The sequence below is a fragment of the Tinamus guttatus genome, unplaced genomic scaffold (genome assembly GCF_059628265.1).
Source record: "Tinamus guttatus ecotype Peru unplaced genomic scaffold, ASM5962826v1 Tinamus_guttatus_pri_ptg000134l, whole genome shotgun sequence".
NCBI lineage: Eukaryota > Metazoa > Chordata > Aves > Tinamiformes > Tinamidae > Tinamus > Tinamus guttatus.
Genome location: NW_028288668.1, coordinates 657,853 through 673,146, shown reverse-complemented (window position 1 = coordinate 673,146; position 15,294 = coordinate 657,853). Strand labels below are relative to the sequence as shown.

Sequence of the window (15,294 nt, the reverse complement as noted above, 5' to 3'; positions counted from 1 at the left end):
AGCACAATAGCTGCACTGAAGTGATAGAATAATTAATTGTGTATTTTTTAGTATGTTTTTCACCTGACAGTCGTATTTTTATAAGTTACCCTTGGTTGAATCCTTCCAGAAATCCCCATGCAATCGCTGCAGGCTTTTCAAAAGAAGAGCGGCAGGACCAGCAGAGCTGCTTGCTGACATCTGCCCGGCCCTGGCACTGGCTGTCCTGTTCAGCAAAACACTGTTTGCAACCCGACCTTGTTTGCTCCCCTGCCTGTCTGGGAGGCTGTTCGAGGGAAACTCCAAAATGATCACTGAGGTTGTGGTTATGGGGCAGTTATGGTCACTGAGGTTTTGCTCTCTGACCCTCACCTTTGAGAGAGAATGTGTGCAAACTCATCCAGTACCAACTGATTTTTTTTTCCTAATTTAAATACTATTTAAATAAAACTGATATTGGCTTTTACAGCACGTTTAAGTTACGGTAAGCTTTTAAGTGCAACTACTTAGATTTTTTTTTTTTTTTTTAACAGTAAGAGAGAAAAAAAAAAGTGAAGCTTTCCTTGTGCTTTTAATGAGGGAAGTCATTAAAGTAGGGTGAAGTAGCTTAATGTTTTCTGTGCATCTCTTCCCTGCAAAGGAAGGTGGGGAGATACTCTTAGATTGCATGGAAGATATTCTTGTATTGAAAGTCTTCATCTTAACAAAACAAAAAAATGAACTTTCAGGATTAGAATGAAACTTTTTTAGAAACTGGAAAGGTGGGATACTGCTAAAACAAAATTCTTTTCAGGTGACCTATGTATATACACACTGAAACATTAGGAAAGACAGACTTGCTAGGAAAAATAAATGCTTTCTGTGCAAGCAAATCTAAAGAATAACAGACACCAACAGTAATCCTGGGAATTCAAGAGTACTGTTCTTTTTTGTGTGTGTGTTAATCTATGAACTGGCGTATAGATAGAAACATAAACTTAAAAAAAAAAATGAAAGAGCGGAGGGAGATTTCATTAGACATGCTCAAAATGCGAGTTCCCCTGAAGAATAACTTTGAAACACATTAAAATAGACTGTGTCTGTGTACTCCTTTGAATATTGAAAGGGTCTTCTATAGTAAAAGAAAAGTTTGGCCGAAAGCTGAAACCCTTGATGTCAAAAGGCTTTCTGCCTCTTCAGGAAGTGAGTGAACCTAAGCACTTGCTCCGTGCTTCACCCCGGGTTCTCGCTGAGCAGTGTGCTCAGTCTGCTTTGGTCCTCTTAAAAGCCCTGACCCTTCTCCTGCTCTAAGGGCAGTTAAGATCTTAAGATGCAATACACAACTGTAAGTCAGGAAAGAGCAGAGAAATTCTCAATTATTTTCTTCTTTTTTTCTTTTACTTTTTGAAATGGAGTAAGTGTGTAGCTCAGTGCATTAAAATGCAGTACCCCTGTGTCCATCCGGTGTTCCCTTAGCTTGCAGAGCTTGTTGATCTTGAAACGGCCCCGTGCCAATGGATTCCCAGGCCAGTGGGTGCAAGGGTTAAGATGCTGCTCTAGGTGGGGGTTTTGCTGTGACAGGGGAGAAAAGGGATGAGGAGAGAAAAAAGGCTTGGCCTGGAGTGGGGAAGCAGAGGGCTTTGCAGCTCTAGCTCGGTGCAATGTTGCTCTGGGCTGTCCAAGAGTGGCCTCTTGGCTTCCCTCTGAATTACGTTGTCATGTGAGGCCTCGGGCTGGGCATTAGTGCACAAGGATAACTTAAACGTAGTTCAATGCCCAGTTTTCTTTCTTCATGTTAGAAGGTGCTGCCTATAGGTTATTTAATGGTTAATATTTATCAATATAGTCTTCTGTGTGTGAAGGTAAATCATGTGTGAATTGCAGCTTGTCTTGTGCAAGCTTGTGTCCCCTGAATGCCCAGATGATATGGGCTTGCCTGCAATGTGCTGTTTTCTGATAACTCTGTCTCAGAAATGACATTGCAAAAATAGCATAACTAGAAAGAGCCAGCACAAAACCAGGTAATGAAGAAATTACTCTAAAACAGTTCAATCCCTTACAGGAGAGGGAAAACGAACAAGCAACCATTTCAAACAACCTGTTCTCATTTGATGCATTTTCATGCTGTCATTATGCAACATGGTAGGACTGAAACGCAGCACGTGCCTGTGGAAATGCTTAACATTGAGAGGCTGGAGGGCTCAGTTCCACAGGAGAGTGCAGAGACTGTGACACAAGTAGGATTTGAGAAAGGACTAAGCCAAGTCTGCTTTTTTCATCGGAAGAACCTGAATATAACTGCAAGGATCAGGTTGAAATGTTTCAAACAGAAACACTGCCTGAAATCATAGTACAGTAATAAGATGACTGCTAAATATGTAAAAACAGGGACGCTACAGCTATTCTATGGTCTTGTTACACACACCATCTGGTCACTCTCAAGGTGACGATGGACTAGACAGGCCACTTGTGAGTGTGCTCTCTGACCACTTGAAAAATCCCATTTGGTATTAGATGAATAAACTTGCAGCAAATTAATATCATTAATATTTATGAGGTATTAATGGTACTTCACGTTGTCAATGCCTTTAGAAATAATGGTGTGCGTGTGTGTGTGTGTGTGTGTATGTAGTACATTTGAATAATTTTCAGGCCTATCTAGCAGCAAAGTGATTTGCCGTGTCAAATCTTTAGGCTGGACTTACCCTTAGTCTCTGATTTTCTGCTACTGAACATGAGAGAGATTCTCCCCTGAAGAGGATGTCAACTCACAGTTTACCTCTTTAGGCCAAAAAATAGCATTTGCCAGTGCCCTAGAGGAATTGGCACCAAGGTAAGCAGTTAAAGTTGATGCTGAACTGGAGTTACAACCTCTGTTACCTATAGGTGGTTGCTGCTTGAGTGAAAAACATCTTTCTTATGGCTGTGTAACCACAGGGGAATAATGGACAGCTCTTCCTGAAACTATTCTTTTAACTTCTCTGAATGCAGCTTTGCTGGGTGATTAAGGTGCTTTTAAAATGCATTGGGCTGAACTTAACATTTGCAACCCTCAGTAACACCTCTTGCTTTGTTTTCCTAATTTTCTGTAGAGTTGGAGTTGACCCAGATCAGGATCCTCCACCTACTAATGACAGCTTTCAAGTCTTACAAGGAGTAAGTAACTACATAACTTCTTTATTAGGCTGTTCTTATGTTACAACCAAGATGAAAAAGCTACAGAAGTTACATGCATGGATGAAAACTTTCTCCCCCACCTGGAAAGTCAGTAGTGGGGTTTACATCATAACAAGTAATGCCCACCAAAAACACTCTGTGGTGTTGAGTGTTGTGGTGCAGTTTGTCTCTCTAAACCTTGCCTTCACATTGGGGACGTGTGTGTGTGTGTCCTAACCGAGAATCTGCTCTGAAAATCTTCTCAGATCTAATTCACTCCACCTAACGCAGTGCTCTCCTCTCTGCCCTGCCTGCACACACCTGCTTTGGCTGTTCTGCCCCATGAGCAGACGTGCCCGGCACTGGCACACAGAGTTAATGCTCTTGGCTTCTGCTCAACAACGGAGACCCAATTCTGCCCTTTGGACTTGCTTAGAACCAAAGATTAAGTTCACTAATCTGTTACCAGCTGCTGTATATTGGATCACAACCCAAGTGGATTTTGCATCTACCACCTGCCACCTTTATGAGACAAAAGCAACATCACAAAATCATCATTTTATCTTCAGCCTGATGTAGCTATGAATCTTTCAGCCTTCTTGGCATGAAGAGCAATCCAAGAGTTGGCTTTTTTCTTCCACTATGCTAGGAGTGCCTATGTGTCCTTAATTCTGTGTCCTTTACACTAATCCATTAAAAAAAAAATCTCTTTGCTTGATTTTTGTCATTGTTAAACTAAATCCCCAGTCGACCTGGGAATTAAATTCAGCTCCCAAGAGGAAAACAAACAAACAAGCAAACCCTTGTTTTTTGTCTGGCTTTACACTTCATAGTTGATGAGGGAAGAGGGAATGGTGTCTTTTGTGAGCTATGTTACTGATTCAGTGTCCTGGATGCTGCCTCCTATGCAAATACAGCAGTGAAACTAGAAAGTGTAGGTGTTGCTTCAGCCATGCCACTTCTTGGCTGTAAAGTGTAGAGCTCCATCCGTAGCCAGTCCTGAAAAATCCCTGTCCCAGCACATCTTCTGAGGAAGAGGCAGGAAGGCTGTGCTGGGAGAAGTGATTAGTGAGGCAGATGGGTTCTCACACTGACACAGCAGGTACGACAGTGCAGGGCTAAGTTTCTCTCCCCTCATCTCTGTTTCTCTTGGAAGGAGATGCTGAATTGGTTTACACATACATCTATTGGCAAACAAGACGTCAAGAATGTTGTTCAGCCCATAAATTTCAAGTTTCTCCTTGTGTAAATTGAGTGAATTCACAGGAAGAGTGAAATGTTTGGTAGGAAAGTTTCCTGAGGCTCAAGTGGGAGCTTCCTCTGTGCAAGGACATTCCCCCTCAGTCACCCAAGCACCTGTCAGAGGAAAATGCAGTTGAATGGCAGGAAATGCAGATGGCTTGAACCAAGAGGATAAACGCATGTGAAACTTGTGCTTGGGATCAACTTTGTTTGTGCCGTGTCCCTCCCTGCTGCCTTTTTTTTTTTTTTTTTTTTCTTCTCCCCCTTCTCAGCTAGGGCTTTGTAGAAGTCTGGTCCAGGCCACAGTATCGGTTCTGAAGCGGTGAGTTTGAGTACCAAAAGCAGTGGTGTTAGCTTTGTGTCTGCAAGCCACCAGAAGGCTGGGCATTGAAACTCAAACCTCCTGCTGCAGAAGGCCACAGATGTGGCCTGCAGCCCAGGTTACGCAGTGGTTATCACAGTAAGATAGAGCTTCAGCCCGCTCAGACTGAGCCTGTCAGTGTCTAAAGAACTGCTTTTAGCAGGAAATAGCTACAGACAGAACAAGAGTCTTCTGTTCGCATCCAATGTTTGAGTAGAAATAGCCTGTTTGTTCTTTTCCATGTAAACATAGAGCACTTAGGCATTTCTTTTCCTCTTTAGCTGTGTGTTGCATGCCTAATGGAGTCCATCAGTCCATTCCCTTTGGATTTCTCTCCCTTTCACAAAGCCAAGATCAGCAGCAAGTCACAGAGAAAACATATTTTGGGGGTTAGAGTGAATATTTATTAAGCTTTAACTCTTGGTGGATCGTGGCGTTTTGCCGCAGGACACAGGGCAATTCTGTTTTTTTTTTTTTTTCCCTTCACAGTGTTTTGAAAGATGATTTCATACTAGGCGTTCTCACTTGGTCTGTTTTCCTGAGTTTAACTCTGGCCTCTAGTCAAATAAGAAAAACAGTAACAAAAAGTAAAAACAAACACAGCTGCAGACCAGCTGGTGTGATGATGACTTGCAGCACAGCTATTAAAAGGATTATATTTAACATTGTTAGCGCTTCTGAGAGCTGGTTTGATGTAGCACTTAACAAAACTTGCATAACCTTTCTCAGTCGTGATTTTTTTCTCCCCGTTAAGCATGTTTCCTCTGTGTTAAACTCTCACAAACCTGAAAAAATACTTAACAGCAATAAGGAATTTGCATGTTCTTCAAGGAAACAAGAATATCAAAGAGACTTAGAGCTAAGGAAATCAATGGAGTAAAGAATAGGAACCAGTTCAGTTATCTGGGAGGTGACACATATAGGAGGGGCACTTCTAGTTTTAGTTTTCTTTCTATGGCTGTTAATGTAGTGGCTATAGCCCCTGCAATAATGCAGAGGTAAGTTAGGCGCAAGGGAACTTGGTGACAGGAGGCTCCTTAATGTAACTTAAGGATGGTGAAGAGGGGCTTACACGTTCTCTGCCAGTCATTTTTGACCTTTCTATGGAAACTCACCTTCTTGGTGAAATTCACCTTCCACAGTTGAAATACAGTAGTTATGTCATTTGGCTTTTTTGAATAGGACACAGTGTGTTGTGTGAATGTTTGGAGTGTCTGATTTCATTTTTTTTTAATCTGAAATAATGCAATATGTTTTTGTTTTATTTTTAGGATGGCCCAGATTCTGAAAGAAGGAACAGGACAAAGCAGGAAAGTGCTTGGCTCTTCAGGCTGTGGTATAGCTTTGACCATAAGTATCCTTTTGAAAACACAACTTAGCTTCAAGACATGAAGTGTTCAGGTTTCTTTCCTTGCCCTGTACCTGTTTGCAGCCTTAAGCACCCAAGACGACTGTGATAAAGATCAGGTATTGTCTGATGGGTGTAGTGCACAGAACCACAACTTCAGCTTGTGGGCTTGGAAGACAGACTTTTCCTTTCTTCAAGGTACGTGCTATGTCACATGTGCCAGAGAACAAGAGAACAAGGCAATTCTGTGGGCTGAAGCTCTTTGCTGAACAGTGAGGCAGCAGCCAATGAACTATTTTGGATTCTCTGTTCTGTTCTACTCATCTGTTCTTGTTTTTGCAGAAGCTCACAGCGTCTGGTTTCCCAATTCATTGTGCATGTCTAATTCTCAGCTTCTTGCTCAGAAGAGCCCTCTGTTTTTGTAATGAAGCTCTCTTTAGAGGATCCCATCAAAGATATGAGAAGCTTTAGACCCAAAAATCATACCTATGATCCATCACAATCTCTTCAGTATATCCAGAAGTTCCTATAGGTGTTGAGGCCGTGGATGTATACAGTGTATACAGTGCTATATAGCCTTTCAGCAGCTACTGTTGTGCTATTTAGATAGCCTTGCTTAAGCTTCTGTATGATTTTGTATAGCTCTGCTTTCTGTTGTATTTGCTTTTGCTTTTGTTTTTCCTACTTAGTGTATTTTTAATCAAGGTATTGCACGTGTGCCCCTCCTCAACTGCTTGCGTTCACTTAATAGAAAATGTGAAATCTTGTATTGTGACCAGGGTAAGTCACTCATTGCAGAAATTCAGAGAAGTTTCATTACTTGATCCTCAGCTGTTTCTGGGGAGCAGAGAAGTACCAGGCTAGGGCTGACTGCCTTTTTTAAGAAGGAAGCCGAGACATCCCCTTGCCCAGTCTTTACAAAGAGAATGTGCCTTGTAAAAAGAGGAGTAGCTGACATAACTGATGCTGCTCTCAACTGACATGAGCTCAGCTGCAGTCTCAAGCAGGTGCAGTGAGCAGAGAAAATGCTGAAGGAAAATTACAGCTTAATTCCCCCTTAATTACACTTAATTCCCCAGGCTGCAGGGATCTGTGGTGGGATCAGTGTGACTCTGACCCAGATAGCAGTGGACAGGTCAGGTGGCTGCATCGCTCTGAGGACCTTGGACGGATGGCGTTTCTTTATTCACTGTTTGAGCCACAAAATCATGTCATCCTGTTACGTCTGGCTCGGGGTCTCAGTGCCATGATCCCATCTACAAAATAGATGGACATTGTTAACGTTAAGGAGCATCTACCCCTGCATGCTCCTGTTGGCTCCAGGGAGCCCAGAAGACAGAGATGCTGCAACTATATGAACCTTTAAGAAGGAAGGGAGCTAGTTGTCCATGCAGAAAACGTGAATAAACAGGATCAAGGGAAAAGTGTTTAGAGAGGATGCTTCCCATTTGTTTACAATTTTGTATTGTTTACAAATACATTTGAAAAATCTACATTTGGTTTATATGTAATTACTGAACAGTTTATGCTTGTCTTTTTATTTCAAACCATGGTTTCCAAGCACTGGTCTATTTTCCTTAACTACTAAAAGTTATTTAAAGCCAATTCTCACTCACAGCGGCCCTCCGTTAACCACAACTCTGCCGAGCTGGTGTGGTCTGGTAGCTCGCTGTCTGACAAGTCCTCAGGTTTATGATGTAAGTAACTGATTAAATACTTGTGGGGATTTTGCCTTTTTTGGTTGTTGCTTTTTTTGGAGGGGGGCAGAGGGGTTGTTTTTGAAGAAGTGGTACAATTTACATATTGTAAGTGCTGGTTTGTCCTAAGGCAGAAAAGATTTAAGATGCTCTCCCCTGAGGCAACAGCTTTTGCTAGTAGAAATCAAAGATGTTCTCTTAATTTTCAAGCAGTACATGAATAATAGCATTTAAGGCTCTTGGGAAATGACAGGCCTAATCAATAAGCTGGTTCTTAATGAATCACTTCCAAGTAGTCTGGCCTCTTTCAGCACTTTCGGGCAAGGTTTTTCCTTTACTGCTGAGGTTGCGTTTAGATCTTTGGAGAAGACACCAATGTGCTTGTACCCATGCCAGAAGGAAATCTGGTAGAATTTCCCTTGACTGTTCCCACAGCAAGATTTAAGATTGCATTTCAGAAACTGCTAATCGGGTACTTGTTACCTCAGTCTAGTAGGTCAGCGTGGTGCCTTTACAGCCATGTCTTGCAATAGCTAATGCTTCAGTCATCTAATACTCTTGTCAGCATCCTGACACACATCTATCCTTGTCTATAAGGTACTTGCAAATCTACAAGTAGGCTTGCACCAGGCTTCTATTAATCTTTTTCTACAAGTTAAAAATTCCACAGGCAACTTTCAAATACTTCCTTACATTTCTTTCTGAAATTATTAGAATGTTACTTTTTCCTGAAAGTAAAAGTAAAAAAATAAAAAAAAACTTGAAAACTTTCACTGTCTGTTTCGAGCTATTAACAATGTAAGAAACTGGTTTGTTCCCATCTCTGCAATACCATTTGAGATCTTATAATAGAGCTAGCCTGGAAGGCACCCATCAGACTAATTAACCTCCTTATGTGTGTTGCCCATGAGGTCATCTATGTATGATGAGGATGGAACCAGAAGGAACTTGCAGGCTTTGGCTTTTATTTACTATCATGGCTAGACTTTTGTCTCATCATTGGGCCCTGATGGGATGCACCCCAGAGTGCTGCGTGAGCTGGCAGATGCCATAGCTAAGCCGCTCTCCATCATCTTTGAAAGATCCTGGAGAACGGGGGAGGTGCCGGAAGACTGGAAGAAGGCCAATGTCACGCCAGTCTTCAAAAAAGGCAAGGAGGAGGACCCAGGCAACTACAGGCCAGTCAGCCTCACCTCCGTTCCCGGAAAAGTGATGGAACGGCTCATACTGGCTGTTGTCTCCAGGCACATGGGGGACAAGAAGGTGCTCAAGAGTAGTCAGCATGGATTCACCAAGGGGAAATCTTGCCTGACTAACCTGATAGCCTTCTATGATGAAATGACCAGCTGGATAGATGAGGGGAGAGCGGTGGATGTTGTCTATCTCGACTTCACCAAGGCTTTTGACACCGTCCCTCACAACATCCTCCTGGGCAAGCTCCGGAAGTGTGGGATAGATGAGTGGACACTGAGGTGGATTAGGAATTGGCTGGATGGCAGGGCCCAGAGAGTGGTGATCAGCTGTGCAGAGTCTAGTTGGAGGCCTGTAGCTAGCGGGGTCCCCCAGGGGTCAGTCCTTGGTCCAGTCCTGTTCAATTTATTCATCAATGACCTGGATGAAGGCACAGAGTGCTCCCTCAGCAAGTTTGCTGATGATACCAAACTGGGAGGAGTAGCCGATACCCCAGAGGGCTGCGCTGCCATCCAGAGGGACCTGGACAGACTGGACAACTGGGCGGTGAAAAACCTCATGCAATTCAACAAGGCCAAGTGCAAGGTCCTGCACCTGGGGAGGAATAACCCCAGACACCAGTACAGGCTGGGGACCGACCTTCTGGAGAGCAGCTCTGCGGAGAAAGACCTGGGTGTCATGGTGGACGACAAGTTGACCATGAGGCAGCAGTGTCCCCTCGTGGCCAAGAAGGCCAATGGGATCCTGGGGTGCATTAAGAAGAGCATCTCCAGCAGGTCGAGGGAGGTGATCCTGCCCCTCTACTCAGCCCTGGTGAGGCTGCATCTGGAGTATTGTGTCCAGTTCTGGGCTCCACAGTACAAGAGGAATGTGGAGCTGCTGGAGAGAGTCCAGCACAGGGCCACAAGGATGGTCAGGGCCTGGAACATCTGCCCTGTGAGGAGAGGCTGAGGGAGCTGGGCCTGTTCAGCCTGGAGAAGAGAAGGCTGAGAGGGGATCTGATCAGTGTCTATTAGTACCTCAAGGGAGGGAGTGCAGAGGACGGGGATGGTCTCTTTTCAGTGGTGGCCACTGATAGGACTAGAGGAAATGGCTGGAAACTGAAACACCAAAAATTCCATAGGAACTTAAGGAAAAATTTCTTAACAGTGAGGGTGACAGAGCACTGGAACAGGCTGCCCAGAGAGGTTGTGGAGTCTCCTTCTCTGGAGATCTTCAAAACCCGCTTGGACGCAGTCCTGTGCCACGTGCTCTAGGTGACCCTGTGTGTGCAGGGGGGTTGGACTAGATGATCTCTAGAGGTCCCTTCCAACCCTAAGCATTCTATGATTCTATGATTCTATGATCATTTCTTCATCGTTAGCTGAAGCCATATGTGAAAATTCATTGTTTAGTTGGGTCCATTCTGTGACTTATTCACCACCACCACCATCTGCGGGGTGTTAACCTCATCACTGCATAATTCATTGCTTATAGTAAAAATATTTGCAAGGCTGCATATCTTTCCTTTTTTAATGTGTGTAATATAGAACATTGACACTGTATCCTCTCTTGTTCCTGCTTTGGCGTGTTGCTGCATTAGGACTAGGAGAATATTTTGAAGTTCTCTTGTGGGTGGGTTTTTATCTTTTTGTTTGTTTTTTATTTTCTTTTCAAGCTTTCCCAACTCTACAATTGCTTAGCCTTTCTTTACACAGCTGGCCTAGCTAGCTTCAGCACTATGAGTGGGCCATTTTATTACAAATTTAAAAGCTGCAGTCTTTTTGCCTTCCTCCCCACTTCTGGTGAAGCAGCTGAAAGAGCCGTATCTTTTTAGGGACAGACATTGCTTGTGCCGTTGTGAGATATTTCCAGGAAAACTAAATGGTACCTCTGAGAGGATTAAAGACCGAAGATCGAAGTTAAAAAACAAACAAATAAAAGGAGAGACTCAGCAAAACGTAACCTAAGGAGGCTACGCTTATATGCCGCAAGATGGAGTGGTAAATCAAGTGGATCTCCTTCAGACACAGGTCTGAATGGTTATGGCACCTACATACTGCAGGAGAAGAAAGCATATGAGCATATATCTTTAGTGGCCATGTAATTCTGTGTTGTTTTCAGTTATTTTGTTATTTTCTCTAGCTTTTTAACATTTTTATTAATAAATGCAAGAGGGAGTCTGAAGGTCTGAAAGTCATATAGTGCTATTAAGAAATCCACCTACAACTGACTCTTTAGTATAAGGCAGTCCTCTAAGCTTAAACTCCTGAGGTGACCTGGGGCACACGTAATGTACTGAGTCAGCATGCAAGGCTGAGGTGCGAGTGGTTATTTTTGCTCTTGAGAAGTTTCCACTTCTTTCTGGCTGAGGATTTCCCCCTGCTTTAACACTGTGCCCCTGGGAGCACTGTTGAGCGTTTTGGAAAATCGCACGCAAATAGAATCCAAGTTGGAACTCAGGAGTATGACAGGCTACTGTAGCTGCAGAGTTTATAATGGCTGCTGAAAAACACGACTCCTGCTTTCTTTCCTGGGACTGCCTTCACTCCATGAGCATTTGACAGCACTTTCTAATTTATCCTGAATCAATGCAGGTCATTTTTTCCGCTTTTGACATGTGCTTTGAAAACTTAGAGCAATTCTACATGAGGCATCCCTCATATCCCTCATTCTACCTTCCACCAACGATTTTTCCCATTTGGAAAAAGCATGTGTTTTATCACCTGTTCTTCCTGATGAAGCACCTTATTTTGGTATGGTTCTTTGTTTTTTTGGTTTTGTCTTTGTTGTTGTTGTTCACAGTTGTTTTGAGTTTCTCCTCTTTCCTTCCCATAAGAAAGAGACTTCTCTTTGCTGTCCACATAAGCTCAGAGGGCATAACTTTCAATATGGATAAGAAAACTGTTCAGTAATGTCCCCTGCCTGTTTTCTTATTTGCTTTAGCTTTATAGAAGAAACTGCATTTTCCTTGATGAACTTGTACTGGAGAAACAGAGAAATATAAAGCAGAGCACTAGTTTTAAATCATAATACATTCTTGCATGTGCACTACTACTTAAAACTTTTATTTTGGGGACACAAGTCCTTCTGATACAGATTTTGTCATACATGATGTCTATGCTACCTTAAGGATTATCACTATCAGTTTTAATGGTGCCTACTACAGTTTTGTATGCATGATCTACTTTGTATGTGCTTCTTGCATCATCTTAAGAGGTGATAAGGAGGAGATATTTCTGGCTTTAGTCAGAAATTGTAAATAAATTCTGACAGCTCTAACATTTTCAGCATGAGTTCTTAGGAATGTGGCATCTCTACCAATTTTTACCCAGAATTTGACAGACTGCTGGGAGGGCCATCAGGGTGAATGGGCACTGGTGAGCATGTTAAAACAGAGTTCAGTGTGTGGAAGTGCTTTGGGCGAAATACCTGCATCCTTCTAGTTCGTCAGTTTAAATAGTGAGATTCAGATCTGTATTTCTGAAATGAAGGAGTTGCCCCTACAGAATTGTAGGGGATTGTGGAGGCCAGTTTAGGGTTATTTTAGGGATTTTCTTGGGGGAAAAACAATCAAGTCTCTAGGGATCTACTTGGATACATTCCCTGACTGCCTTGTAAGAATCGTTCATGCTGCATGAAGCCCAGGAGGTTTATTCCAGCATCCTCCATGCTTGTAGGTATGGAGTCTAATCCATGTGCTACGTGGGATGGTTAATACATGTGCTCTGGGGAAATATGTGAAATGAGCTGCCTGCTGCTTATAGTATTACTCAGAAGTGAAATAAATAAGGGGAGCTTGGCTTGTACAAGGCTGAGCTTGAGATAAAGGTCCCTGTTTTCTCTGGAGCTGATCACATTTATGGACATGTAAGCGTAGCCTGGAGAAGACTGAGTGAGGAATTGCCACATGGTATCAGACCTGCGGCCCTCTGTGCTCCGTATCCTGCTTGCCCTTGCTCCTCAGCCCTGTGGGGCAGCCCAAGCGTAGCGGTGGGGCCTGCCCCTTTCCCCTCTGCTATGAGGCCTTGCCTCGCCAGGGGCAGGTGGAGCCGGGAGCTGCGGCAGCAGCTGGGGGCAGTGGGAGCAAACAGGCAGCAGCAGCAGCGCACACAGAGCTGCGAAGCAAGCGTTTGTTTATAGAAACCCTTCTTTCGTGGCTTAGGAGTGATCCTAGGAACTAAGGTAATTCTCAGGTTAGTACCAGGTAAGCAGAATGAGCAGTTATTTAAAAAAAAATTAAAAAGCGGGGGGGAAAGGAAGGGGCTTAAAAGGGAATTAATCTGTGACACTAATTTCTTGAGGAAGCCTTGAATGCAAATAATTTGGGCCTCTAGTGAGTTCTTATCAGTTTGCATGACTTATTTCTGAACTTAGGTCTAACTAGGGAGAGATTCAACTTGACTTTATCTGGAACAATAAAATGATAAATGACTGTGCTTGGTCTCAAGTATCTTTTCCTCTACTGTCTTTTAATTTGTCACATGAAGAGCAGTGTGTGCATCTCATCTCTTGTGTTACTTCCATTAAGTGTCCAGTGGTGTTAGCTTCTGAGTTACTGCTCTCATAATCTAGGGACCTCATCTAGGTTCTTAAGTTCAATTCCTTGTTGCTTCTGCATTGACAGGTAAATCTTTTTGTTCAGGTATTTTTGACAGATACCAAATGCTGTGCATTGTGCTCAGATTTCTGTCTTTCTTTCCTTTTTTTTTCTTCCCCAGAATCAAGAACAACTTAGAGAAGAGGATTCTGACTTTATTCTGAATGATGGTGACCTCACTGTGACATACGGTGATACCACGATAACTGCTAATGGTTCTTCTGGCCCTCATACAGCTACCACCAGCCTCGATGGCAGGAGAACAAAAAGTAGCTCAGAGGAGGCTCTGGAACGTGATTTGGGAGCAGCTGATCATGAAGTCGCGAGCAGGGGCACCCGGCTAGTGTTTCCTCTGGAAGACAACGCGTGATTACGGACTCAGCAAACACAGCTCCTGCTCTGCTGATGGATCAAGGAAGACTGCAGGCCACTGTGTCACTTGAGGTGGGGGTGTTTATCTAAACAAGCTAACACGTCTAAGTGCTTTTACTATGGTCTGAAGATGTCAAACTTGACCTGTTTTTTTACTCGAAATGCTGACAGTGGGGTTTTCTAAATGTCTTGAAAACAGACAAATTTGGAAACCGGTCATTCCCTTCTCTCAAACCACATACTGAATCTGAGTACACGTAGCATGCTGCAATTGTGTTGTTCAGCTGCAGCTGCAGCAGCGCTCTCGGGGGAGAGGTGTGTGAAAACATTGCCACAGAACTGAGCTTGTCTTGGTTTAGCTTGGGAATGCAGGAGAGGAAATAGAGACAAGATGATTATTATGAGATAAAAAGGGATGTGTGTGTATTATCTGAGTGTGGAGAGATGCACTCTTCTCCAGTGAGCTTCAGGAAACTAGACATAAAATGGGACAATAGGGGCATGAATGTAACACTGTGGGGAATCTGTTGCCACAAGCTGTACTTAATGTGTTTCAGGAGGAAAAAAAGGGAAAATAGATTTCTTCACTGGCCATGTGTTTAAATAGGAGGGCAATGAGAGCTGTTTGTCCCTTTAACTTTGGACAATCTGACTATTGCCATTAGCCCAACTGCTAGTGCCTCGAAAGAAAAGCATCCAACTTCATGTGGCCCAAGGCTTACCCGACCTGACACAAGCCTGCAGCCAGGCTGCTTTGGGTAGAAATAATGAGGTGAAGCTTTCTCTCCCCTAAGGCTGTTAAAATCGGACGGAGACAGTTGGAAATCTGTCTTGGGCTTGGGAAAACAGCTGATGATAATTATTAAAAGAAAAAGAAGAGAAGCAGTATTGAACTCGCACGAGACCATGAGGTTTCATATTTCTCAGAAGAATCTGCTTACAGTTTTTGCGTGATAATCAGAAAACATGTAATTAAAGGGACAAACAAATACTACTGGCTCTAGAATTTGTGATTCTTCTACAAGGAAGGTGTTTATTCTTGTCCTCTTTTGCAGAGTAGATGTGAAACTTCAGTGGGGCATTGTGCAAGAATATTTAAACTGCAGAAATGATAAACTGTACTATCACCTGAAATGTGAAAAAGGGAAAAAATCCTTGCCTAGTATTTAGCCCACTTACATGTAGGCTAGCTTTAACTTATTGCTAAATGCTTTCTATTTTCCAAATCAGGAGATATCATTGTCTTTGTCAGTAGCTGAAAACTGTTACGCTTTGAATAGCAGTTCAGCTATTTAAAGCATGCTAAAATGTGATTTTGTTCTCATGTCTCAAAAGATTTTTTTTAACACTTTTGTGGCCCACTAATGTGATGTAATACCAGCTTGTCTAA

General features: G+C 43.0%; 1 protein-coding gene across 1 annotated transcript in view; it reads left to right on the top strand.

The window, feature by feature from the left end:
* SLC9A7 (solute carrier family 9 member A7) overlaps positions 1 to 13,965 on the top strand; it is a 63,903-nt gene extending 49,938 nt beyond the window's left edge. Inside the window, exons 14-17 of the mRNA XM_088521850.1 lie at positions 3,051 to 3,114; positions 5,989 to 6,071; positions 7,657 to 7,762; positions 13,654 to 13,965. Of these exons, the coding sequence (XP_088377976.1) occupies positions 3,051 to 3,114; positions 5,989 to 6,071; positions 7,657 to 7,762; positions 13,654 to 13,902 (502 nt within the window). The 3' untranslated portion in view covers positions 13,903 to 13,965. The remainder of the gene's footprint in view (positions 1 to 3,050; positions 3,115 to 5,988; positions 6,072 to 7,656; positions 7,763 to 13,653) is intronic.
* Positions 13,966 to 15,294: the final 1,329 nt, after the last annotated feature.